A 27,302-nucleotide genomic window follows, 5' to 3' on the forward strand; every position below is an offset into this window, starting at 1 on the left:
TCACGGAGCCTGTGGCAGGGCATCAGGACCCTAACGGACTACAAACTACCGCCACAGACCTGAACTCTCCATCCTGCCTCCGACCTTTCTCCCCTGCCCCAAATGGTCCTGGACTCTAACCCCCCCCCCCCACACACACACACACACACACACACACACACAAAACCAACTTCCCTCATCCAGTACCAGTCACCTTTCTGCCCATCTCCGCTGCTACTGCACTGAAACTGTACTTTGAACACTTGAATATATTATTAACATTTTAAACTGTACACCCCGGTTTATCTAGGCCCTTTGTTTTGTTTGATGTATATATGTCATAACATAACAGGAAGAATATGTACATTTTAACCCAATCAAATAGGACATTGTCACACCATTCAAATGTATCCATGTAAATTACAACCAATAAAAAAGCTTAGATTTGTTTATTTGTTACGTTGTTTACTTTATTTGTCACGTTGTTATGTGTGTGTCAGCCGTTAACCAGATAGAAAGAATATACACTTGCAAACAAGTCAGAAGAACCAGCGCAGAAGAAAACTAAATACAGTCAATCTAAACTTACATTTAACAACTGGAAGGTCACATCCCTGACATCCTTCTCCGGAGCCTGGACCTTCATCAATCATAGAAGAACCAGCGAAGCCAGATGAACCCAAAAGCAGCAGCTCTGCCGCAGAGACTGTCAAAACCGCCGCCACCGCCGTTGAACCGAAACAGGCTGGTTCGACTGCATGGAGGTTTGTTGTCGGGACATTGAGGCGGGTAAAGCTGTACAGCTAAACTGTCGGAAAAAAAAAGGAGATTATTTGGGCAAAGAGAAAGGTACTTCAACGCAGAATGGTACAAAAACAGAGAGTGGTTAATTCTTTGCAAAACCACTAAACGGGCCTTCTGTGAAATATGCAGATTTGCTGTCAAACGGCTTGTAACTTTCTCAAAATGTGGAGATGATAGCTTTGTTAATACCGGAGTTAATAACTGGAAAAAGTCTCCATGAACAGTTGTCTCTGACTGTACGATGGGTATCAGCTGATTATGTTGTCCATGAAGACTTCATAGTATGACTGTCCTAAGACTGACGCAGAATCAATAACCCACTGATAAACTGCGATGTTAACAACCTCATGATAACCTCATATGTTTTTAACTTAGGATCATACCTGTGTTTAGTCTAGAAAAAGGTCAATGTGTGCATTTTATTATAAAGTTGTGTATATTTACAGACTGTTGCAAAAACTAAGAAGCTTATAAACATCAGGTTTAAAACTAAAAGAGCTTTACAAAAAAGTAACACAATTAAAGATGTTTGGAGTTTTATTTGAGTTATTAATTTACATGTTGTGTCAAAGAAATGCTGATTTGAAACCGTTGTTACATACAGTTACGGCATTTCCTGTTTCTGCCGGAGAGAGGGGAGTTTGTCCCAAAGCTTGCCGCTGTCTCCCTCCATCTGACAGGAGGGAGCCTCGTGTGTCACTCCACGGAGTTCACTCCGTCACGGAGGGTTAGGGTGTAGGGCGTGGTTTGGGATTGGGCCATACACACGCACTTTTTTGGCCCACCCACTTCTAAAATGAAGCCGGCGCGCCTGGGAAAGTGCCCTTTTTCTCACTTGAGCGCAGCTGAGCGGCGCTGCGTCACAGCTGAGCGGCGCTGTGACGCAGCGGCGCTGTGACGCAGCTCCGCCTCCAACCTGCTGCTGTCAACACATCTGCTGCTGCTGCTGTTGTTGTTTATTATTATTTAAATGTATTGTTTAGTTATGACATATTAAGTCCGTGTGACGGATCACAGAGCTGCGGCGGAGGAGGAGGAGCTACATCCGGGGATTTAGAGCCGCAGCATCTTCATCTTCAACATCTTCCTCTTCATCATCTCCTCCTGCATCCTCTCGTGCTGCAGACAGACAGGACGACAGACAGGCAGTGAGACAGGTAGAGAGAGAGAGACAGGTAGAGAGAGAGAGAGAGAGAGAGAGAGAGAGAGAGAGAGAGAGAGAGAGAGAGAGAGAGAGAGAGAGAGAGAGAGACAGGTTGTCTCGGCTGCAGGTCGGTGTGTTTTTGATCGTTTTGATTCAGATGCATTTCGCTCTTTAAATCTCAGACTGACAGCTGCTTTAAAACGAGACGTGTGTGTGTGTGTGTGTGTGTGTGTGTCTGTGTGTGTGTGTGTGTCTGTGTGTGTGTGTGTGTGTGTGTGTCTGTGTGTGTGTGTGTGTGTGTGTCTGTGTCTGTGTGTGTGTGTCTGTGTGTGTGTGTGTGTGTGTGTGTGTGTGTCTGTGTCTGTGTGTGTGTGTCTGTGTGTGTGTGTCTGTGTGTGTGTGTGTGTGTGTGTCTGTGTCTGTGTGTGTGTGTCTGTGTGTGTGTGTGTGTGTGTGTGTGTGTGTGTGTGTGTGTGTGCTCGCTGATTGGCTGCTCCTCTCTACAGTTGAACCAGGAGCTGCAGAGATCAATCATGTGTGAAAACCCGCAGCTGCTAAACTGGTCACAGATCAGTGATGTGGAGCTTTGCACTTTACAGGGTTTCAAATATGTTCTTTATATATTTGTTGTAAGCCTATAACTTGAATTACATTAAAATGAGAATACATGTTGGTATCGCTTATAGTTCTCTGTTGTATGTAGTGGTGGTGAGATGAAGCCTTATGAAGCTTTGAAGCTTTCCAGCCAATTGGTTCATCTCATGAGGCTTCATCATGGGCTTCATCTCATGAGGCTTCATCATGGGCTTCATCTCATTAGGCTTCATCATGGGCTTCATCTCATGGGCTTCATCATGGGCTTCATCATGGGCTTCATCTCATTAGGCTTCATCTCTTGGGCTTCATCTCATGAGGCTTCATCTGATGAGGCTTCATCATGGGCTTCATCATGGGCTTCATCATGAGGCTCATCATGGGCTTCATCATGAGGCTTCATCATGGGCTTCATCTCATGAGGCTTCATCATGGGCTTCATCTCATGAGGCTTCATCATGGGCTTCATCTCATGAGGCTTCATCATGGGCTTCATCTCATGAGGCTTCATCATGGGCTTCATCTCATGAGGCTTCATCATGGGCTTCATCTCATGAGGCTTCATCATGGGCTTCATCTCATGAGGCTTCATCATGGGCTTCATCTCATGAGGCTTCATCATGGGCTTCATCTCATGAGGCTTCATCATGGGCTTCATCTCATGAGGCTTCATCATGGGCTTCATCTCATGAGGCTTCATCATGAGGCTTCATCTCATGAGGCTTCATCATGGGCTTCATCTCATGAGGCTTCATCATGGGCTTCATCTCATGAGGCTTCATCATGGGCTTCATCTCATGAGGCTTCATCATGGGCTTCATCTCATGAGGCTTCATCATGGGCTTCATCTCATTAGGCTTCATCATGGGCTTCATCTCATGAGGCTTCATCATGGGCTTCATCTCATGAGGCTTCATCATGAGGCTTCATCTCATGAGGCTTCATCATGGGCTTCATCTCATGAGGCTTCATCATGAGGCTTCATCTCATGAGGCTTCATCATGGGCTTCATCTCATGAGGCTTCATCATGGGCTTCATCTCATGAGGCTTCATCATGAGGCTTCATCATGAGGCTTCATCATGGGCTTCATCATGGGCTTCATCTCATGAGGCTTCATCATGGGCTTCATCTCATGAGGCTTCATCATGGGCTTCATCTCATGAGGCTTCATCATGGGCTTCATCTCATTAGGCTTCATCATGGGCTTCATCTCATGGGCTTCATCATGGGCTTCATCATGGGCTTCATCTCATTAGGCTTCATCTCTTGGGCTTCATCTCATGAGGCTTCATCTGATGAGGCTTCATCATGGGCTTCATCATGGGCTTCATCTCATGAGGCTTCATCATGGGCTTCATCTCATGAGGCTTCATCATGGGCTTCATCTCATGAGGCTTCATCATGGGCTTCATCTCATGAGGCTTCATCATGGGCTTCATCTCATGAGGCTTCATCATGGGCTTCATCTCATGAGGCTTCATCATGGGCTTCATCTCATGAGGCTTCATCATGGGCTTCATCTCATGAGGCTTCATCATGGGCTTCATCTCATGAGGCTTCATCATGGGCTTCATCTCATGAGGCTTCATCATGGGCTTCATCTCATTAGGCTTCATCATGGGCTTCATCTCATGAGGCTTCATCATGAGGCTTCATCTCATTAGGCTTCATCATGGGCTTCATCTCATGAGGCTTCATCATGGGCTTCATCTCATGAGGCTTCATCATGGGCTTCATCTCATGAGGCTTCATCATGGGCTTCATCTCATGAGGCTTCATCATGGGCTTCATCTCATGAGGCTTCATCATGGGCTTCATCTCATGAGGCTTCATCATGAGGCTTCATCTCATGAGGCTTCATCATGGGCTTCATCTCATGAGGCTTCATCATGAGGCTTCATCTCATGAGGCTTCATCATGGGCTTCATCTCATGAGGCTTCATCATGGGCTTCATCTCATGAGGCTTCATCATGAGGCTTCATCATGAGGCTTCATCATGGGCTTCATCATGGGCTTCATCTCATGAGGCTTCATCATGGGCTTCATCTCATGAGGCTTCATCATGGGCTTCATCTCATGAGGCTTCATCTCATGAGGCTTCATCATGAGGCTTCATCATGGGCTTCATCTCATGGGCTTCATCTCATGAGGCTTCATCATGGGCTTCATCTCATGGGCTTCATCTCATGAGGCTTCATCATGGGCTTCATCTCATGGGCTTCATCTCATGAGGCTTCATCATGGGCTTCATCTCATGGGCTTCATCTCATGAGGCTTCATCATGAGGCTTCATCTCATGGGCTTCATCTCATGGGCTTCATCTCATGGGCTTCATCTCATGAGGCTTCATCATGGGCTTCATCTCATGAGGCTTCATCATGGGCTTCATCTCATGAGGCTTCATCATGGGCTTCATCATGGGCTTCATCTCATGAGGCTTCATCATGGGCTTCATCTCATGAGGCTTCATCATGGGCTTCATCTGAACACAAACCCCCCTGTTGGTCAAAGTGTGTAAAACAGGCGTCTCAACAGCGAGCTGTATCTCATACCGAGTTCCCAATGAGTAAAGCCTTAGAATAACTCTAAACAACGAACATTAAATCATATTTTCATGTTAACAATATTGTATTTATTCCAGTTGAATGATTGTGATTGAAAAGCCTAAGGAGGCTGGTAAACATTGCAAAGAGGGATTTGTATTCCTTAATAATATCCGTAAACGTAACCATGTTGTATCCTGAACCACATCAAAGACTACATGAACTACATCATCTCATTTAGCTGTAGCTGTTATAAACACACACAGACGTGTTGACCAGGCGTTGAACCGGGGACCCTGCGGTCGTTGAACCGGGGACCCTGCGGTCGTTGAACCGGGGACCCTGCGGGCGTTGAACCGGGGACCCTGCGGTCGTTGAACCGGGGACCCTGCGGGCGTTGAACCAGGGACCCTGCGGTCGTGAGTCGACTGCTTTCCAGCTGAGCCACAGCCCACACACTGAATCCATCTGAAAACACTGCACACTATTTATTCCTGTATTTATTCATTTATTGATGCTTGTATTTATTTATACTTATGCCATGTTCTGACCTCTATATGAGTGAGGGTCTGAGCTCTCTTCCATCGTGTCACCGGGCCCGGGTACAGGAGGGGTAATATCGTTCTTATTATACATCATGGGTAATATGAGCGTTGTGGTTCAACCGATCTGAATCGCTTCCTGAAGCAGTCACGTGGTATCGAGGGGCAGCGAGGCTTCGTTTGTCATCGGTGACATCACTGGCCCAAAACGATACAAGCCTCGATACAAGCTTCACAAAAAGCTTCGGGGATTACTCGACACACGCTCCGAAGCCTCGGCGCAATACGTAACATCACTAGTTGTATCATGTTGGTCCTGCAGCTTCAGAGACTTGTTGACATGTCTCTGATGCAGCTGCAACACATCTGTATGTATCATGTTAGTAGTTTCAGTCATTGATTGTGCTGCAGCTCACACCTGTAATTAAAGTCTCTCTCCCCCCCAGGTATGTCGGCCCCCCCACCCCTCGCGGACCTCTCGCGGCTCTATCAGACGGAGTTCGTGCGCAGTGTGCGCGCGGTGGGTGCGCTGTGGGCCGTGTGCGCACTCTGCTCCGCAGTCCTGCAGCTCGTGGTGCTGCTGCAGCCCGCGTGGGTGCGCAGCGGGGGGGGGGGGCGAGGCCAGCGGCACCCTGGGGCTGTTCCAGGTGAGACACGAGGACACGCCCACTCACACATGCTGTCCAATCAGAGTCTGTGTAGGAGATTTATTTTAATTTTATTTAACCAGATAAAAAGCTTTGAGATAAAATCTCATTTACAATACTGACCTTGCCGAGAAGGCAGCACCGTGACACGTTCTAACCTTTAGATATACAGTCTATGGTTCTAACACAGAACACAGACATATCAAATACAGAGAACACAACTTAGTAAAGAAAAGAGGAAAAGCAGTCCCTACATTGTGCACATTAGGACAGTAAGAAAGGTACACTACCTGTTACTGCAAGAGCAGCTGGTGGTGAGGACTTCAGACAACTTCAATTTAAATCATGCTATTGAGACAAGTGCCCTCAGTTTGAGGCTTGATTGAAGGTCATTCCAAGACCAAGGACCATCATGAAAAAGACTCCTTTTTCCAGCCTCAGTCCGCACAGCAGGAACCTGGAACCGTATCCAGGCACTGGATCTGAGGTTGTAAGAGTCACAAACTGGAGCAGATCTGGCACATATGTACAGTGGAAGCTTACCTAGTGAGGACCATCCAGTTAGGCTGTAGTGGAAGCTTACCTAGTGAGGACCATCCAGTTAGGCTGTAGTGGAAGCTTACCTAGTGAGGACCATCCAGTTAGGCTGTACAGTGGAAGCTTACCTAGTGAGGACCATCCAGTTAGGCTGTACAGTGGAAGCTTACCTAGTGAGGACCATCCAGTTAGGCTGTACAGTGGAAGCTTACCTAGTGAGGACCATCCAGTTAGGCTGTACAGTGGAAGCTTACCTAGTGAGGACCATCCAGTTAGGCTGTACAGTGGAAGCTTACCTAGTGAGGACCATCCAGTTAGGCTGTACAGTGGAAGCTTACCTAGTGAGGACCATCCAGTTAGGCTGTACAGTGGAAGCTTACCTAGTGAGGACCATCCAGTTAGGCTGTAGTGGAAGCTTACCTAGTGAGGACCATCCAGTTAGGCTGTAGTGGAAGCTTACCTAGTGAGGACCATCCAGTTAGGCTGTACAGTGGAAGCTTACCTAGTGAGGACCATCCAGTTAGGCTGTACAGTGGAAGCTTACCTAGTGAGGACCATCCAGTTAGGCTGTACAGTGGAAGCTTACCTAGCGAGGACCATCCAGTTAGGCTGTACAGTGGAAGCTTACCTAGCGAGGACCATCCAGTTAGGCTGTACAGTGGAAGCTTACCTAGTGAGGACCATCCAGTTAGGCTGTACAGTGGAAGCTTACCTAGTGAGGACCATCCAGTTAGGCTGTACAGTGGAAGCTTACCTAGTGAGGACCATCCAGTTAGGCTGTACAGTGGAAGCTTACCTAGTGAGGACCATCCAGTTAGGCTGTACAGTGGAAGCTTACCTAGCGAGGACCATCCAGTTAGGCTGTACAGTGGAAGCTTACCTAGCGAGGACCATCCAGTTAGGCTGTACAGTGGAAGCTTACCTAGCGAGGACCATCCAGTTAGGCTGTACAGTGGAAGCTTACCTAGCGAGGACCATCCAGTTAGGCTGTACAGTGGAAGCTTACCTAGCGAGGACCATCCAGTTAGGCTGTACAGTGGAAGCTTACCTAGTGAGGACCATCCAGTTAGGCTGTACAGTGGAAGCTTACCTAGTGAGGACCATCCAGTTAGGCTGTACAGTGGAAGCTTACCTAGTGAGGACCATCCAGTTAGGCTGTACAGTGGAAGCTTACCTAGTGAGGACCATCCAGTTAGGCTGTACAGTGGAAGCTTACCTAGCGAGGACCATCCAGTTAGGCTGTACAGTGGAAGCTTGCCTAGCGAGGACCATCCAGTTAGGCTGTACAGTGGAAGCTTACCTAGTGAGGACCATCCAGTTAGGCTGTACAGTGGAAGCTTACCTAGCGAGGACCATCCAGTTAGGCTGTACAGTGGAAGCTTACCTAGCGAGGACCATCCAGTTAGGCTGTACAGTGGAAGCTTACCTAGTGAGGACCATCCAGTTAGGCTGTACAGTGGAAGCTTACCTAGTGAGGACCATCCAGTTAGGCTGTACAGTGGAAGCTTACCTAGTGAGGACCATCCAGTTAGGCTGTACAGTGGAAGCTTACCTAGTGAGGACCATCCAGTTAGGCTGTACAGTGGAAGCTTACCTAGTGAGGACCATCCAGTTAGGCTGTACAGTGGAAGCTTACCTAGCGAGGACCATCCAGTTAGGCTGTACAGTGGAAGCTTACCTAGTGAGGACCATCCAGTTAGGCTGTACAGTGGAAGCTTACCTAGCGAGGACCATCCAGTTAGGCTGTACAGTGGAAGCTTACCTAGCGAGGACCATCCAGTTAGGCTGTACAGTGGAAGCTTACCTAGCGAGGACCATCCAGTTAGGCTGTACAGTGGAAGCTTACCTAGCGAGGACCATCCAGTTAGGCTGTACAGTGGAAGCTTACCTAGCGAGGACCATCCAGTTAGGCTGTACAGTGGAAGCTTACCTAGTGAGGACCATCCAGTTAGGCTGTACAGTGGAAGCTTACCTAGTGAGGACCATCCAGTTAGGCTGTACAGTGGAAGCTTACCTAGCGAGGACCATCCAGTTAGGCTGTACAGTGGAAGCTTACCTAGCGAGGACCATCCAGTTAGGCTGTACAGTGGAAGCTTACCTAGCGAGGACCATCCAGTTAGGCTGTACAGTGGAAGCTTACCTAGTGAGGACCATCCAGTTAGGCTGTACAGTGGAAGCTTACCTAGTGAGGACCATCCAGTTAGGCTGTACAGTGGAAGCTTACCTAGTGAGGACCATCCAGTTAGACTGTACAGTGTGCAATGATGAGTCCTATAGGGTGCATTTGATATGTATCGATGCAACATAGACTCACCACCACACTGCAATAAACTACATTACCCACAATCCTGCTGGAGCTAGCTGTTAGCTTGTAAATGGCTAACGAGATCGTTTCTGCGGCTTCGGCTGAACATTTGTAATAGTTATTTTGTCCTTAAAGTCCTTAAATGTGTGTTCATGGTGGTTCTTTGTGTACAGGTGTGTGTTCAGGTGTGTGTACACGTGTATTAACGGTGTGTGTGTGTGTGTGTGTGTGTGTGTGTGTGTGTGTGTGTGTGTGTGTGTGTGTTAACGGCAGGTGTGTATTCAGGTGTATTACAGTAGGTGTGTGTGTCCTGGTGTGTTAACGGCAGGTGTGGACTCTGATTGGCTCTCAGAGTGCAGGGGGAGTGTCTCCTCTCTGTCCTCCAGGTGTATTAACAGCAGGTGTGTGTGTGTGCAGGTGTGTGTGGACTCTGATTGGCTCTCAGATTGCAGGGGGAGTGTCTCCTCTCTGTCCCCGCTGCCCTCCTTCCAGTCAGTAGCGGTTCTGGTGGGAGTCTCTCTCTGGGCCGTCTGGACCAGCGTTCTGAGCCTCAGCCTCTTCAGGTTCTGCAGCGCAGCCACCGTGTACAAGATCTGTGGCTGGCTACAGCTGACCTCAGGTACACACACACACACACACACACACACACACACACACACACACACACACACACACACACACACACACACTAACTGTCTCTGTCCTCAGGGTTCTGCATGGCGCTGGCCTGTCTCCTGTTCCCAGACTCGTGGGAGAGTCCAGAGATGAGAGCTCTGTGTGGAGACTCAGTGAGTTCTTATTTATTCTCTCAATATCAAAGATTTGCTTCATAAGGTACAGACAGTAGACTGTAGAAAGGTACAGACAGTAGACTGTAGAAAGGTACAGACAGTAGACTGTAGAAAGGTACAGACCATAGACTGTAGAAAGGTACAGACAGTAGACTGTAGAAAGGTACAGACCATAGACTGTAGAAAGGTACAGACCATAGACTGTAGAAAGGTACAGACCACAGACTGTAGAAAGGTACAGACCATAGACTGTAGAAAGGTACAGACAGTAGACTGTAGAAAGGTACAGACAGTAGACTGTAGAAAGGTACAGACAGTAGACTGTAGAAAGGTACAGACCACAGACTGTAGAAAGGTACAGACCACAGACTGTAGAAAGGTACAGACCACAGACTGTAGAAAGGTACAGACCAGACTGTAGAAAGGTACAGACCACAGACTGTAGAAAGGTACAGACAGTAGACTGTAGAAAGGTACAGACCATAGACTGTAGAAAGGTACAGACCACAGACTGTAGAAAGGTACAGACCACAGACTGTAGAAAGGTACAGACCACAGACTGTAGAAAGGTACAGACAGTAGACTGTAGAAAGGTACAGACAGTAGACTGTAGAAAGGTACAGACAGTAGACTGTAGAAAGGTACAGACCACAGACTGTAGAAAGGTACAGACCACAGACTGTAGAAAGGTACAGACAGTAGACTGTAGAAAGGTACAGACCGTAGACTGTAGAAAGGTACAGACAGTAGACTGTAGAAAGGTACAGACCATAGACTGTAGAAAGGTACAGACAGTAGACTGTAGAAAGGTACAGACAGTAGACTGTAGAAAGGTACAGACAGTAGACTGTAGAAAGGTACAGACCATAGACTGTAGAAAGGTACAGACCACAGACTGTAGAAAGGTACAGACAGTAGACTGTAGAAAGGTACAGACAGTAGACTGTAGAAAGGTACAGACAGTAGACTGTAGAAAGGTACAGACAGTAGACTGTAGAAAGGTACAGACCATAGACTGTAGAAAGGTACAGACAGTAGACTGTAGAAAGGTACAGACCACAGACTGTAGAAAGGTACAGACCACAGACTGTAGAAAGGTACAGACCACAGACTGTAGAAAGGTACAGACCGTAGACTGTAGAAAGGTACAGACCATAGACTGTAGAAAGGTACAGACCACAGACTGTAGAAAGGTACAGACAGTAGACTGTAGAAAGGTACAGACAGTAGACTGTAGAAAGGTACAGACAGTAGACTGTAGAAAGGTACAGACCACAGACTGTAGAAAGGTACAGACCACAGACTGTAGAAAGGTACAGACCACAGACTGTAGAAAGGTACAGACAGTAGACTGTAGAAAGGTACAGACAGTAGACTGTAGAAAGGTACAGACAGTAGACTGTAGAAAGGTACAGACAGTAGACTGTAGAAAGGTACAGACCACAGACTGTAGAAAGGTACAGACCACAGACTGTAGAAAGGTACAGACAGTAGACTGTAGAAAGGTACAGACCACAGACTGTAGAAAGGTACAGACCACAGACTGTAGAAAGGTACAGACCACAGACTGTAGAAAGGTACAGACAGTAGACTGTAGAAAGGTACAGACCACAGACTGTAGAAAGGTACAGACCACAGACTGTAGAAAGGTACAGACCACAGACTGTAGAAAGGTACAGACCACAGACTGTAGAAAGGTACAGACCATAGACTGTAGAAAGGTACAGACAGTAGACTGTAGAAAGGTACAGACCACAGACTGTAGAAAGGTACAGACAGTAGACTGTAGAAAGGTACAGACCATAGACTAGAAAGGTACAGACCATAGACTGTAGAAAGGTACAGACCATAGACTGTAGAAAGGTACAGACAGTAGACTGTAGAAAGGTACAGACAGTAGACTGTAGAAAGGTACAGACCACAGACTGTAGAAAGGTACAGACCATAGACTGTAGAAAGGTACAGACAGTAGACTGTAGAAAGGTACAGACCACAGACTGTAGAAAGGTACAGACCACAGACTGTAGAAAGGTACAGACCACAGACTGTAGAAAGGTACAGACCGTAGACTGTAGAAAGGTACAGACCATAGACTGTAGAAAGGTACAGACCACAGACTGTAGAAAGGTACAGACAGTAGACTGTAGAAAGGTACAGACAGTAGACTGTAGAAAGGTACAGACCACAGACTGTAGAAAGGTACAGACAGTAGACTGTAGAAAGGTACAGACAGTAGACTGTAGAAAGGTACAGACCACAGACTGTAGAAAGGTACAGACCACAGACTGTAGAAAGGTACAGACCACAGACTGTAGAAAGGTACAGACAGTAGACTGTAGAAAGGTACAGACAGTAGACTGTAGAAAGGTACAGACCATAGACTGTAGAAAGGTACAGACAGTAGACTGTAGAAAGGTACAGACCACAGACTGTAGAAAGGTACAGACAGTAGAAAGGTACAGACCATAGACTGTAGAAAGGTACAGACCGTAGACTGTAGAAAGGTACAGACCGTAGACTGTAGAAAGGTACAGACCATAGACTGTAGAAAGGTACAGACCATAGACTGTAGAAAGGTACAGACAGTAGACTGTAGAAAGGTACAGACCACAGACTGTAGAAAGGTACAGACAGTAGACCGTAGAAAGGTACAGACAGTAGACTGTAGAAAGGTACAGACCATAGACTGTAGAAAGGTACAGACCATAGACTGTAGAAAGGTACAGACAGTAGACTGTAGAAAGGTACAGACCATAGACTGTAGAAAGGTACAGACAGTAGACTGTAGAAAGGTACAGACCATAGACTGTAGAAAGGTACAGACAGTAGACTGTAGAAAGGTACAGACCATAGACTGTAGAAAGGTACAGACCACAGACTGTAGAAAGGTACAGACCGTAGACTGTAGAAAGGTACAGACCGTAGACTGTAGAAAGGTACAGACCACAGACTGTAGAAAGGTACAGACCATAGACTGTAGAAAGGTACAGACCACAGACTGTAGAAAGGTACAGACCACAGACTGTAGAAAGGTACAGACCACAGACTGTAGAAAGGTACAGACAGTACACTGTAGAAAGGTACAGACAGTAGACTGTAGAAAGGTACAGACCATAGACTGTAGAAAGGTACAGACAGTAGACTGTAGAAAGGTACAGACCACAGACTGTAGAAAGGTACAGACCACAGACTGTAGAAAGGTACAGACAGTAGACTGTAGAAAGGTACAGACAGTAGACTGTAGAAAGGTACAGACCACAGACTGTAGAAAGGTACAGACAGTAGACTGTAGAAAGGTACAGACAGTAGACTGTAGAAAGGTACAGACCACAGACTGTAGAAAGGTACAGACAGTAGACTGTAGAAAGGTACAGACAGTAGACTGTAGAAAGGTACAGACCACAGACTGTAGAAAGGTACAGACAGTAGACTGTAGAAAGGTACAGACAGTAGAAAGGTACAGACAGTAGAAAGGTACAGACCATAGACTGTAGAAAGGTACAGACAGTAGACTGTAGAAAGGTACAGACCACAGACTGTAGAAAGGTACAGACAGTAGACTGTAGAAAGGTACAGACCACAGACTGTAGAAAGGTACAGACAGTAGACTGTAGAAAGGTACAGACAGTAGAAAGGTACAGACCACAGACTGTAGAAAGGTACAGACCACAGACTGTAGAAAGGTACAGACCGTAGACTGTAGAAAGGTACAGACCATAGACTGTAGAAAGGTACAGACCACAGACTGTAGAAAGGTACAGACAGTAGACTGTAGAAAGGTACAGACAGTAGACTGTAGAAAGGTACAGACCACAGACTGTAGAAAGGTACAGACAGTAGACTGTAGAAAGGTACAGACAGTAGACTGTAGAAAGGTACAGACCACAGACTGTAGAAAGGTACAGACCACAGACTGTAGAAAGGTACAGACCACAGACTGTAGAAAGGTACAGACAGTAGACTGTAGAAAGGTACAGACAGTAGACTGTAGAAAGGTACAGACAGTAGACTGTAGAAAGGTACAGACAGTAGACTGTAGAAAGGTACAGACCACAGACTGTAGAAAGGTACAGACCACAGACTGTAGAAAGGTACAGACCACAGACTGTAGAAAGGTACAGACAGTAGACTGTAGAAAGGTACAGACCACAGACTGTAGAAAGGTACAGACCATAGACTGTAGAAAGGTACAGACAGTAGACTGTAGAAAGGTACAGACCACAGACTGTAGAAAGGTACAGACCACAGACTGTAGAAAGCTACAGACCACAGACTGTAGAAAGGTACAGACCGTAGACTGTAGAAAGGTACAGACAGTAGACTGTAGAAAGGTACAGACCATAGACTAGAAAGGTACAGACCATAGACTGTAGAAAGGTACAGACCATAGACTGTAGAAAGGTACAGACAGTAGACTGTAGAAAGGTACAGACAGTAGACTGTAGAAAGGTACAGACCACAGACTGTAGAAAGGTACAGACCATAGACTGTAGAAAGGTACAGACAGTAGACTGTAGAAAGGTACAGACAGTAGACTGTAGAAAGGTACAGACCACAGACTGTAGAAAGGTACAGACCATAGACTGTAGAAAGGTACAGACAGTAGACTGTAGAAAGGTACAGACAGTAGACTGTAGAAAGGTACAGACCACAGACTGTAGAAAGGTACAGACCACAGACTGTAGAAAGGTACAGACCACAGACTGTAGAAAGGTACAGACCACAGACTGTAGAAAGGTACAGACCACAGACTGTAGAAAGGTACTGACCACAGACTGTAGAAAGGTACAGACCACAGACTGTAGAAAGGTACAGACAGTAGACTGTAGAAAGGTACAGACAGTAGACTGTAGAAAGGTACAGACCATAGACTGTAGAAAGGTACAGACAGTAGACTGTAGAAAGGTACAGACCACAGACTGTAGAAAGGTACAGACAGTAGAAAGGTACAGACCATAGACTGTAGAAAGGTACAGACAGTAGACTGTAGAAAGGTACAGACCACAGACTGTAGAAAGGTACAGACCACAGACTGTAGAAAGGTACAGACCACAGACTGTAGAAAGGTACAGACCATAGACTGTAGAAAGGTACAGACAGTAGACTGTAGAAAGGTACAGACCACAGACTGTAGAAAGGTACAGACAGTAGACTGTAGAAAGGTACAGACCATAGACTGTAGAAAGGTACAGACCATAGACTGTAGAGAGGTACAGACCATAGACTGTAGAAAGGTACAGACCGTAGACTGTAGAAAGGTACAGACCATAGACTGTAGAAAGGTACAGACCATAGACTGTAGAAAGGTACAGACAGTAGACTGTAGAAAGGTACAGACCACAGACTGTAGAAAGGTACAGACAGTAGACTGTAGAAAGGTACAGACAGTAGACTGTAGAAAGGTACAGACCATAGACTGTAGAAAGGTACAGACCATAGACTGTAGAAAGGTACAGACAGTAGACTGTAGAAAGGTACAGACCATAGACTGTAGAAAGGTACAGACAGTAGACTGTAGAAAGGTACAGACCATAGACTGTAGAAAGGTACAGACCACAGACTGTAGAAAGGTACAGACCATAGACTGTAGAAAGGTACAGACCATAGACTGTAGAAAGGTACAGACCACAGACTGTAGAAAGGTACAGACCGTAGACTGTAGAAAGGTACAGACCGTAGACTGTAGAAAGGTACAGACCACAGACTGTAGAAAGGTACAGACCATAGACTGTAGAAAGGTACAGACCACAGACTGTAGAAAGGTACAGACCACAGACTGTAGAAAGGTACAGACAGTAGACTGTAGAAAGGTACAGACAGTAGACTGTAGAAAGGTACAGACAGTAGACTGTAGAAAGGTACAGACAGTAGACTGTAGAAAGGTACAGACCATAGACTGTAGAAAGGTACAGACAGTAGACTGTAGAAAGGTACAGACCACAGACTGTAGAAAGGTACAGACCACAGACTGTAGAAAGGTACAGACCACAGACTGTAGAAAGGTACAGACCACAGACTGTAGAAAGGTACAGACCGTAGACTGTAGAAAGGTACAGACCATAGACTGTAGAAAGGTACAGACCACAGACTGTAGAAAGGTACAGACAGTAGACTGTAGAAAGGTACAGACAGTAGACTGTAGAAAGGTACAGACCACAGACTGTAGAAAGGTACAGACAGTAGACTGTAGAAAGGTACAGACAGTAGACTGTAGAAAGGTACAGACAGTAGAAAGGTACAGACAGTAGAAAGGTACAGACCATAGACTGTAGAAAGGTACAGACAGTAGACTGTAGAAAGGTACAGACCACAGACTGTAGAAAGGTACAGACAGTAGACTGTAGAAAGGTACAGACCACAGACTGTAGAAAGGTACAGACAGTAGACTGTAGAAAGGTACAGACAGTAGAAAGGTACAGACCACAGACTGTAGAAAGGTACAGACCACAGACTGTAGAAAGGTACAGACCACAGACTGTAGAAAGGTACAGACAGAGATCTCTGATCTCAATGGGACCAATCTGGTTAAATAAAGGTTTGAAATGAAAAACAGATATGTATGAAAATATGTATATACAGATAATAGGCTTGTTTGAGACGAGCTGCGTCTCGCCTCGAAAGTAGACGAGAATAGCCGATGGCAGCCGGGGGAGGTCTCAAAAAGCTCGCCTGAAGTCGGACAGCTCGGAGTCGGCTTCTTCTTCTTCTTCTTCTTCTCTCGGTTTTTTGGCGGATTGCAAACAGCTCTAAGGTGCATACCGCCACCTCCGGAGTCGGCTGGACTCGGTTTGCATTTATAAAGAATGCACAAATGTGTTTAATCGTTAATGTCAGATATGTACAAAGTAAATACATTTGTTCCTGCTCAAGATTAGATTCAACTTTATTGATATTGCACAGATTACAGGTACTGAGACAACGAAATGCAGTTTAGCTTCTAACCAGGAGAGCAACAAGCAGTACAGAGAAAAGTAATGTACACAATCTACAGAATGAAATATAGAATGAATTGAATGAAGAATAAACAGTGAGGGGTATAAATACACTAGATATACACAGCAGCCTGTGAGCAGTATGAACAGTGTGTATAAATACACTAGATATACACAGCAGCCTGTGAGCAGTATGAGCAGTGTGTATGAATACACTAGATATACACAGCAGCCTGTGAGCAGTATGAACAGTGTGTATGAATACACTAGATATACACAGCAGCCTGTGAGCAGTATGAACAGTGTGTATGAATACACTAGATATACACAGTAGCCTGTGAGCAGTATGAACAGTGTGTATGAATACACTAGATATACACAGTAGCCTGTGAGCAGTATGAACAGTGTGTATGAATACACTAGATATACACAGTAGCCTGTGAGCAGTATGAACAGTGTGTATGAATACACTAGATATACACAGCAGCCTGTGAGCAGTATGAACAGTGTGTATGAATACACTAGATATACACAGTAGCCTGTGAGCAGTATGAACAGTGTGTATGAATACACTAGATATACACAGCAGCCTGTGAGCAGTATGAACAGTGTGTATGAATACACTAGATATACACAGTAGCCTGTGAGCAGTATGAACAGTGTGTATGAATACACTAGATATACACAGCAGCCTGTGAGCAGTATGAACAGTGTGTATGAATACACTAGATATACACAGCAGCCTGTGAGCAGTATGAGCAGTGTGTATGAATACACTAGATATACACAGCAGCCTGTGAGCAGTATGAACAGTGTGTATGAATATGCTAAGATATATAAAGTAACGGTAAGCAGTGCAAGTATAGTATAAAATATATAGATATTAATTTAATGATGATAAACATTGTGGAACAATGATGAAAAATGTGAATGGAAGTGGCGACGTAAAACTGACACAAAACAACACACTTTAGCCGAGCCAATGGAGAGCTTCATCTCCAGCACGGGGTAAAACCCACCAATGAGCGCTCAGCTCCAGATACCAGCGAGCCAATGGAGAGCTTCATCTCCAGCACGGGGTAAAACCCACCAATGAGCGCTCAGCTCCAGATACCAGCGAGCCAATGGAGAGCTTCATCTCCAGCACGGGGTAAAACCCACCAATGAGCGCTCAGCTCCAGATACCAGCGACCCAATGGAGAGCTTCATCTCCAGCACGGGGTAAAACCCACCAATGAGCGCTCAGCTCCAGATACCAGCGAGCCAATGGAGAGCTTCATCTCCAGCACGGGGTAAAACCCACCAATGAGCGCTCAGCTCCAGATACCAGCGAGCCAATGGAGAGCTTCATCTCCAGCACGGGGTAAAACCCACCAATGAGCGCTCAGCTCCAGATACCAGCGAGCCAATGGAGAGCTTCATCTCCAGCACGGGGTAAAACCCACCAATGAGCGCTCAGCTCCAGATACCAGCGAGTCGTTTCCCATCATTTTTTTATTTTTTTTTTATTTAACCTTTATTTAACCAGATAAAAAACATTGAGATAAAATCTCATTTTCAATGCTGACCTGGCCAAGAAGGCAGCAACGTTACACAGAACACAGAACACAAACATATAAAATACAGAGAACATAAAGAAAACAAAAGAGGAAAAAGCAGTCCCTACATTGAGCACATTAGGACAGTAAGAAAAGTACACTACTTGTTACTGCAAGAGCAGCTGGTGGTGAGGACTTCAGACAACTTCCATTTAAAACATGATATAGAGACAAGTGCCCTCAGTTTGAGGCGTGATTGAAGGTCATTCCAAGACCGAGGACCATAATAAGAAAGACTCCTTTCTCCAGCCTCAGTCCGCACAGCAGGAACCTGGACCCGTATCCAGGCACTGGGTCTGAGGCTGTAAGAGTCACAAACTGGGGCAAATCTAACACATATGTAGAGTGGAAGCTTTCCTAAAATGGCTTTATACATTAATAAAAACCAGTGCTGCATCCTACGCATAGTAAGTGAGGACCATCCAGTTAGGCTATACAGTGTGCAATGATGAGTCCTATAGGGTGCATTTGATATGTAACGCAGTGCAGCATGGTAAAGTGGGTCAAGTTTGGCCAAAACAGTGGGACAGGCAAATCTATAAATGGTATCACCGTAGTCCAGCTGGGACAGGAATAAGCCAGAGACCAACCTTTTACGGGATGAAGTTGAAAAACAACATTTAAATCTGAAAAGGAAGCCAAGAGTGAATTTCAATTTCTTTGTTAAAACTTCAATATGGTGTTTAAAGTTCAGATTACTGTCCAACCAAAAGCCCAGATATTTGTAGGTATCAACAAATTCAACAGAAACGCCATCAAGGGTGTCAATGGAGAGGCAAGAGGAGGACGCTGACTTGGGAGCAAAAAGCATTGCTTTGGTTTTCTTACTGTTCAATAGCAGTTTAGAATCAAGAAGCGCTGCAGCGTGATAACATCTGATTTTAAATTGGAAATGGCCATATCCAGAGAAGGAGCACACGAGTATACAATAGTGTCATCAGCATACATATGATAGGTAGAAAATTGCATCTGATTACAAATAGTGTTTACATATAATAAAAAGAGCAAGGGCCCCAAAATAGAGCCCTGTGGAACTCCCTTCTCCAAGGTGACAGGGTCAGAGACAGTACTACCCAACCTGACGCATTGAGTACGGTCGGTTAGATAATTCTGAAACCAGCAAATGGCATTGTGACCGAAACGAGACACCAACATAACATTAGACATAATGTGGTGATCTACAGTGTCAAATGCTTTGGCTAGGTCAATAAACAATGCAACACAAAGTGATTTCTTATCCAAAGCAGCCTTAATATCGTCTAAGACTTTCAGACTGGCAGTCACAGTACTGTGCTTTGATCTGAATCCAGATTGCATAGGGTTAAGGATGTTGTGTGAATTTAAAAAAAGTTTTAGCTGAGCAGAAACAAGGGACTCAAGAATCTTTGATAACACAGAAAGATTTGAGATAGGACGATAGTTATTGAACTCCGTGGGATCACCAGCTTTCAAGAGGGGCGATACCAGAGCTTGCTTCCACACAGCTGGCAGTGTGTGAGTGGACAGGGAGAGATTACAAATATCAGTTACTGGTTGTGCTATCATCTGAGCTGCAATTTTTAAAAAGAACGGGTCAAGGCCGTCAGGCCCGGCAGACTTTTTAGGATCAATCGAGTGCAAACCCTGTAAGACTTCAGAGACCGAGAAATAAGCGAAATCAAATACAGGGGAGTTCAACTCTTGACTATGGCTGTGAGTACGACCATTTAGAGAGTCATGACTTTGCTCATCAAAAATGTGACCAGCCTTTTTGAAGTGAGCATTAAAGGCATTAGACATACCATCTGAATCTGAAATAAAAGAATCATTGACCTTCAGTTTTTGTGGGAAACTAGAAACCTTCTTGTTCTGAAGTGATTTAATTGTTTTCCAGAATTTAGAATGGTCATTAAAACAATCAGTGGTTAAGCTCAGATAGTAATCAGCTTTAGCTTTTTTAATAAGGGCAGAACATTTATTTCTGAGGACACGAAAAAGAAGCCAGTCATCACTAGTGTTAGACTTTCTAGCTAAGGACCATTGCTTATTGCGATCATGAATGAGATCAGATAGTTCTCTAGTAAACCATGGAGTGTTCCTATTCTTAACTCTGAATTTTCTAAGGGGGGCATGTCTATTAATAATCGATAAAAAGGGATCAATAAAAAATTGGACGGCAACATCAACAGATGGAATTAACGCTGTGAAGTGCCATTTAACCTCCGCCAGATCGTGTAGGAAAGCCTGCTCAGAGAAGTGTTTGAAGCAGCGCCTGAGCACAATAAGGCCCTTGGCTTTGGGCAACTTAGTGCTCCTAACGCAAGCGATAGTGCAATGGTCACTGATATCATTAGGAAAAACACCAACAGACACAAACTTATGAGCTGCATATGTTAGAATGACATCTATAAGGGTATCGTTATTGGGTTTGGCAGGGTTTATTCTAGTGGGACTATCAATAAGCTGAGTTAAGTTCAAAGAATCACAAACCTGCTTAAACTGTGAGGATTTATCACTCAGCCTGTCCCAATTTAAATCACCCAATAAAATGATTTCAGAAGAAAAGTTAGACAACAATTCAGTAAGGCTAGTAGTTGCATCCATGATGGCCGATGGAGGCCTATAACAGCCAATCACAGTGAGAGGAGCATTTGCTATAGTTATTTGGACTGCTAGCAACTCAAATTGCCTTGGAATTGAAATTGAGTGAAGGACAGAGCACTGTAGTTTCTCAGCAGTGTATATTGCAACACCACCAGCTCTGCCCTTACGATCCGCTCTGAATACATTATATCCATCAATCTGAATAACAGTGTCAGTGACAGAGGGTTTTAACCAGGTTTCAGAAACTACAACAATATCAGACTTAGCAACTAAAAACCAGGTCTTGAAAACATCTAATTTGGGCACTAGGCTTCTAGCATTAACATGCAGAAAACCCAATCCTTGCCTACAGCTAAACTCATTCGGAGTTGGCATATGCTGCAGGGAAGCAGAGAAACACTCAGGACCAGGGTTAATGTTAACGTTACCAGAGAGTAATAGCAGTAACAATATTAACAGTCTGGAAGATGATTTTTTCACATGTGCTCTGGACGCGTCACTCCTCAGAGGGGCGGGGCTGCTCCGATCCTTCGATATTAGCGAGTCCAGAGTCAAAAGGGCATACGGGAGAGCGCATTTCGTGCCATGAAACGTCAGCTTTTGGTAAAAACTATCCGATGGAGTCAGCGCTCCAGAGGTTCCACCATCCGAATGTCCGAAGTGAACAGAGGCATCGCTGGGAGGCAATCCGTCAGTTTTGCCGACATGCGGGCTGACAATTAATCCCAGGAAAAAAGCGAACATAAGGGTAGCTTTAGGCAACATTGAGCTGCAACACACCCAGTTCAGGATCCGCAGCTCAGGTCCCAGCAGCTCAGGTCCCAGCAGCTCAGGTCGACCAGCCCCCGACAGCACGGCAGGACAGACAGCAATCCACAGTCCGAAAGAGCGACAGCTCAGGCAGAGAGCAAACAATCCAGTCACAGCGAGGCACCGGCACAACACGACGCAAAACAGCCCAAAAACTTTTAAAAGCTTTTAAAACGTTTTTAAAAGCGCAGCAGACCAATTTAAAAACGGGTCTAAAAAGCTAAATAATTCTTTTTAAATGTCAGTATGCACAAGAGGTAGTTAATGCCAAAAAAAACAACAACGAGAATGAGACTAACAGAGACAAATCAACGTGCTGCCATCTTGGAACACACACCTGGCTGCAATCAGCAATCACTGTGCAATCAGCAATCACTGTGCAATCAGCAATCAGCAATCAGCAATCACTGGGCGATCAGCAATCACTGGGTGATCATGCATTTCTCTTCCGCAGCCCGTGGAGAGAAACTGCGCCGCCTCGCCGCGCCTCGCTCTCAAGGCTGCGGGCGTCTTTGTCCCGCGAGATTTCAACGTCTCATGTAGGCGAGCCTCCAGAGCAAGTCGGACAAAATGACCATCATGCAACGCACCAGCAAGACGGCGGTCGCAATTGCGCAGGTCTGCGTCGGTCTCGCTCGTCTCAAACAAGCCTCTATACACAATCAACAGACACATGTATACATGAGCACACATTGAGATAAAAGCACAACTATCAATATATAGAAACATCACAACAGATCAAAGAAAACAGATATTGTTGTACATTGTGTGATCATGTGACCTGTTTGTCTCCAGGTGTGTGATCATGTGACCTGTTTGTCTCCAGGTGTGTGATCATGTGACCTGTTTGTCTCCAGGTGTGTGATCATGTGACCTGTGTGTCTCCAGGTGTGTGATCATGTGACCTGTGTGTCTCCAGGTGTGTGATCATGTGACCTGTGTGTCTCCAGGTGTGTGATCATGTGACCTGTTTGTCTCCAGGTGTGTGATCATGTGACCTGTTTGTCTCCAGGTGTGTGATCATGTGACCTGTTTGTCTCCAGGTGTGTGATCATGTGACCTGTGTGTCTCCAGGTGTGTGATCATGTGACCTGTTTGTCTCCAGGTGTGTGATCATGTGACCTGTTTGTCTCCAGGTGTGTGATCATGTGACCTGTGTGTCTCCAGGTGTGTGATCATGTGACCTGTGTGTCTCCAGGTGTGTGATCATGTGACCTGTTTGATCATGTGACCTGTTTGTCTCCAGGTGTGTGATCATGTGACCTGTGTGTCTCCAGGTGTGTGATCATGTGACCTGTGTGTCTCCAGGTGTGTGATCATGTGACCTGTGTGTCTCCAGGTGTGTGATCATGTGACCTGTTTGATCATGTGACCTGTTTGTCTCCAGGTGTGTGATCATGTGACTCCTCTCCAGGTGTGTGATCATGTGACCTGTGTGTCTCCAGGTGTGTGATCATGTGACCTGTGTGTCTCCAGGTGTGTGATCATGTGACCTGTGTGTCTCCAGGTGTGTGATCATGTGACTCCTCTCCAGGTGTGTGATCATGTGACCTGTGTGTCTCCAGGTGGGCAGCTTCTCTCCAGGTAACTGCTCCGTTCACTGGGCTTACATCCTGGCTCTGCTGGGGATCCTGGACTCGGCCATCTTGGCTACGCTGGCCTTCGTCCTCGCCAACAGACAAGATGCTCTGCTGCCTCCGGACAGCAAGGACGGTGAGGAGGGGGCAGATAGCTTAGCATTAGCTACAGGGCTAGGTAGCTTAGCTTTAGCTTAGCATTAGCTTATGTGTTTGACCCCCTACTTCTGTGTTAGCATTAAGATCCTCAACCCACGGACAAAATACTGGAGGTAATGATCCGTGGGTTTTCAATTTACTTTAAAGATGAAGGGGTAGCTAGGGTTAGCTACAGGGTTAGTTAGCTTAGAGTTAGCTCAGGGTTGCCAACTTTGGGTACCTGGCTGGAGTGAGATTTTGATATCATGGGTTTAATTACACATATGCGCACTAAATGACTGCTATCGTGTCAGTAGAGGCACCTTAGCATATATATTGGATATATATACAATATATACAAATACACAATATTGGACACAGACTATAAAGGGCACAAAGTTTCCACTGTTTTATTGTGTGCCTGTCGCGATAAGCAATTAATTGACTTATCGTTCGATAAATAAAAATGAACTCGATAAATGTCCATTTACATGAGGATGTGACTAGCAGTTATAGTTATATTATATATTATCATTATGTCAGTGGTCTAAAATGGTCATACAACGGTGCCGACAATATTATCGTTTATCGCAATAATTTCCGGGAAAATGTATCCAACCAAATTAATTATCGTGAGAGGCCTATACATGAAACACACACACACACACAAATCTACAGACTTACTCCAAACTGCCAAATATATTAATTAACACACTCTCACTCTCATATACTCTTTGACTCGATTTCGGCCTAGTAGAACCAGGGCCGTATCCAGGATTTCCTAAATACCGAGGTCCAAACATGTTAGGGGGGTTTGGGGGTATACTCCCCCGAGATTTCCGGGATTTCCATTATCTAGTTAGGTGCTTTTTAAGTCCTGTGGGGGCTCACACACTGGATAATATATCGATTTCAAACCATGTCAGTGGGCTGCAGCATCAATGATTTTGAATCAGTTGATTGTTACTATGAATGATCTGGACATGCAGAAGAGGCTCAAATGATCACACCCCTTTTTTAGAGATTTGGGTATGGAGGAAAATAGAGAGGGTTGTGTTTTCTGACACTTGGTGAGTTCCCTGGAACACCGGGGACACATATTCATGTATAAAAGACGTACTAAAGTGCATTTTGCATGATAGATCCCCTTTAAGGTGCCGTTAATATTAATAATAATACATTGTATTGGTCAGGTGCTCAAAGTTGGTAAAAATAAATAAAAAACAACATCACACATTAAAAGCCTGAAGAGGTGAGTTTAGGTCAGTTAGCTAATAGTTAGCTTTAAATTCAGTTAGCTTAGCATTAGCAGTGGGTTAGCAGGTGAGTAATGAGTGTGTTTGTTTTTCTGCAGTGACCACAGGTCTGCTGATGTCAGCGTAGGTGAGTCTCTTCTTCTTCTACTCTCTCTTTAAACGATCACACATGGCTTATCCTCCTGCTGATCTTCTTCTTCCCCAAAGGAGGAGACGAAGATCTGAAAGACCAGAAGAAGAAGTCCTCTCATCATCAGCTGGTTTCCTGGAGAAAAGGATGAATGATAGCAGGATATCTATATCATATAAATGTATATAGAGAAACATACATACATATATATATATATATATATATATATATATATATATATATATATATTTATATATATATGTATGTTTGAGTTCTGATGCCAAACAGCAGGTCCATGTTCTGATGCCAAACAGCAGGTCCATGTTCTGATGCCAAACAGCAGGTCCATGTTCTGATGCCAAACAGCAGGTCCATGTTCTGATGCCAAACAGCAGGTCCATGTTCTGATGCCAAACAGCAGGTCCATGTTAACCTGAGTAACGTATTTTTTACTGAATGTATTATTTATCTTGTAGATCCAGAGATCCCCCCCTTCCCTCACTCTGTATTTATTTATTTGTATTACCCAGCAGCCCTCCATGTGTTCTACTCTATGCTCTGGTTCTATGATCTGGTTATATGACCTGGTTCTATGATATGGTTCTGTGCTCTGGTTCTATGATCTGGTTCTATGCTCTGGTTCTATGATATGGTTCTGTGCTCTGGTTCTATGATCTGGTTCTATGCTCTGGTTCTATGACCTGGTTCTATGATATGGTTCTATGCTCTGGTTCTATGATATGGTTCTATGCTCTGGTTCATGATGTTACACAGATCCTTTATTTTCATGTTTGTTTGTTTGTTTGTTTGCAGTTCAGAGCTATGCAACGAGAGATCTGTGTTATCTGTTAACACGTTTTCATCTTCTGTGAGTTTAAAACCTGTCAACGTGAAATCTAAAAGAAGCCGTCTGAGATTGTATTAAAACCCTCCTGTGTCACATGGTTAATCTCTGTTTAGCTTAGCTTAGCATGATCATCAACGCCATATCTGTTTACATGTTGTATTTGGTTAGCTTCAGTTAGCTAAGAGCATCTGGGTCCAGATAGCTTAGCTAATTATTATTTATGTGTGAACCCAGAAGTTAGAATTAGCTTCAATTCCAATTAGCATTTGGGTCCAGATAGCTTAGATTTAGCTTCTGGGGTAAGTTAGCATAAAGTTAGCCTTTAGCTTTTGACCACTGGTTTATGGGACATTAACTTAAAGCTAACCAACCTCCAGTATTTATCAAAGCTAGTCTAAAGTAACCCCCAGCTTTGTGCTAAGCTAGGCTAAAGTAACCCCCAGATTTGTGCTAAGCTAGGCTAAAGTAACCCCTGGCTTTGTGCTAAGTTAGGCTAAAGTAACCCCCAGCTTTGTGCTAAGCTAGGCTAAAGTAACCCCCGGCTTTGTGCTAAGCTAGGCTAAAGTAACCCCCAGCTTTGTGCTAAGCTAGGCTAGTCAACATGACCCTTACAGCATCCCCTGCAGTGCGTCTTCCAGGCTGATCAGCTGTTTGTTAGCTGACGTAGCCTCCACCTATGGTAGAGCTAACAGCTAATACCTGTCTACAACAAACACCTTCTCAAAACCTGGATTTACACATTTTCTAATTTGTTTAATTAAATGTAATGTTTTGCCCTTTGAACGTTTTATAAAGTGTTTTAAATATGAATGTTTGTTGTTTATAGAAAGCATCGTTTACGAACAGTGTTTGTGTTTTATTCACTTTAATAAATACATTATAGATTTTAAACGTTTTCTCTGAGTCACTCAAGTTACCTGTAGACGTTACCTGGTGAAGTTACCTGGTGAAGTTACCTGTAGACGTTACCTGGTGAAGTTACCTGGTGAAGTTACCTGTAGAAGTTACCTGTAGACATTACCTGGTGAAGTTACCTGGTGAAGTTACCTGTAGAAGTTACCTGTAGAAGTTACCTGTAGATGTTACCTGGTGAAGTTACCTGTAGACATTACCTGGTGAAGTTACCTGATGAAGTTACCTGTTGAAGTTACCTGTAGACATTACCTGGTGAAGTTACCTGGTGAAGTTACCTGATGAAGTTACCTGTTGAAGTTACCTGTAGATGTTACCTGGTGAAGTTACCTGTAGACATTACCTGGTGAAGTTACCTGGTGAAGTTACCTGATGAAGTTACCTGTTGAAGTTACTTGGTGAAGTTAACTGGTGAAGTTACCTGATGAAGTTACCTGTAGACATTACCTGGTGAAATTACCTGGTGAAGTTACCTGGTGAAGTTACCTGTAGACATTACCTGGTGAAATTACCTGATGAAGTTACCTGTAGACATTACCTGTAGACATTACCTGGTGAAGTTACCTGTAGAAGTTACCTGTAGACATTACCTGGTGAAATTACCTGATGAAGTTACCTGTAGACATTAGC

At 44.7% G+C, this 27,302-nt stretch overlaps 1 protein-coding gene across 1 annotated transcript; it reads left to right on the forward strand.

Annotated features, from left to right (window-relative positions):
• Window positions 1-1,687: 1,687 nt before the first annotated feature.
• On the forward strand, window positions 1,688-26,570 carry lhfpl4b (LHFPL tetraspan subfamily member 4b). Its single transcript, XM_034152750.1, is given in 8 exon segments — window positions 1,688-1,940; window positions 6,056-6,215; window positions 6,217-6,256; window positions 9,516-9,717; window positions 9,807-9,886; window positions 23,378-23,525; window positions 24,882-24,910; window positions 24,991-26,570. Coding segments are annotated over 6 exon segments (657 nt in total). The 5' UTR covers window positions 1,688-1,940; window positions 6,056-6,057; the 3' UTR covers window positions 24,991-26,570.
• Window positions 26,571-27,302: the final 732 nt, after the last annotated feature.

Source organism: Trematomus bernacchii, unplaced genomic scaffold, assembly GCF_902827165.1.
Source record: "Trematomus bernacchii unplaced genomic scaffold, fTreBer1.1, whole genome shotgun sequence".
NCBI lineage: Eukaryota > Metazoa > Chordata > Actinopteri > Perciformes > Nototheniidae > Trematomus > Trematomus bernacchii.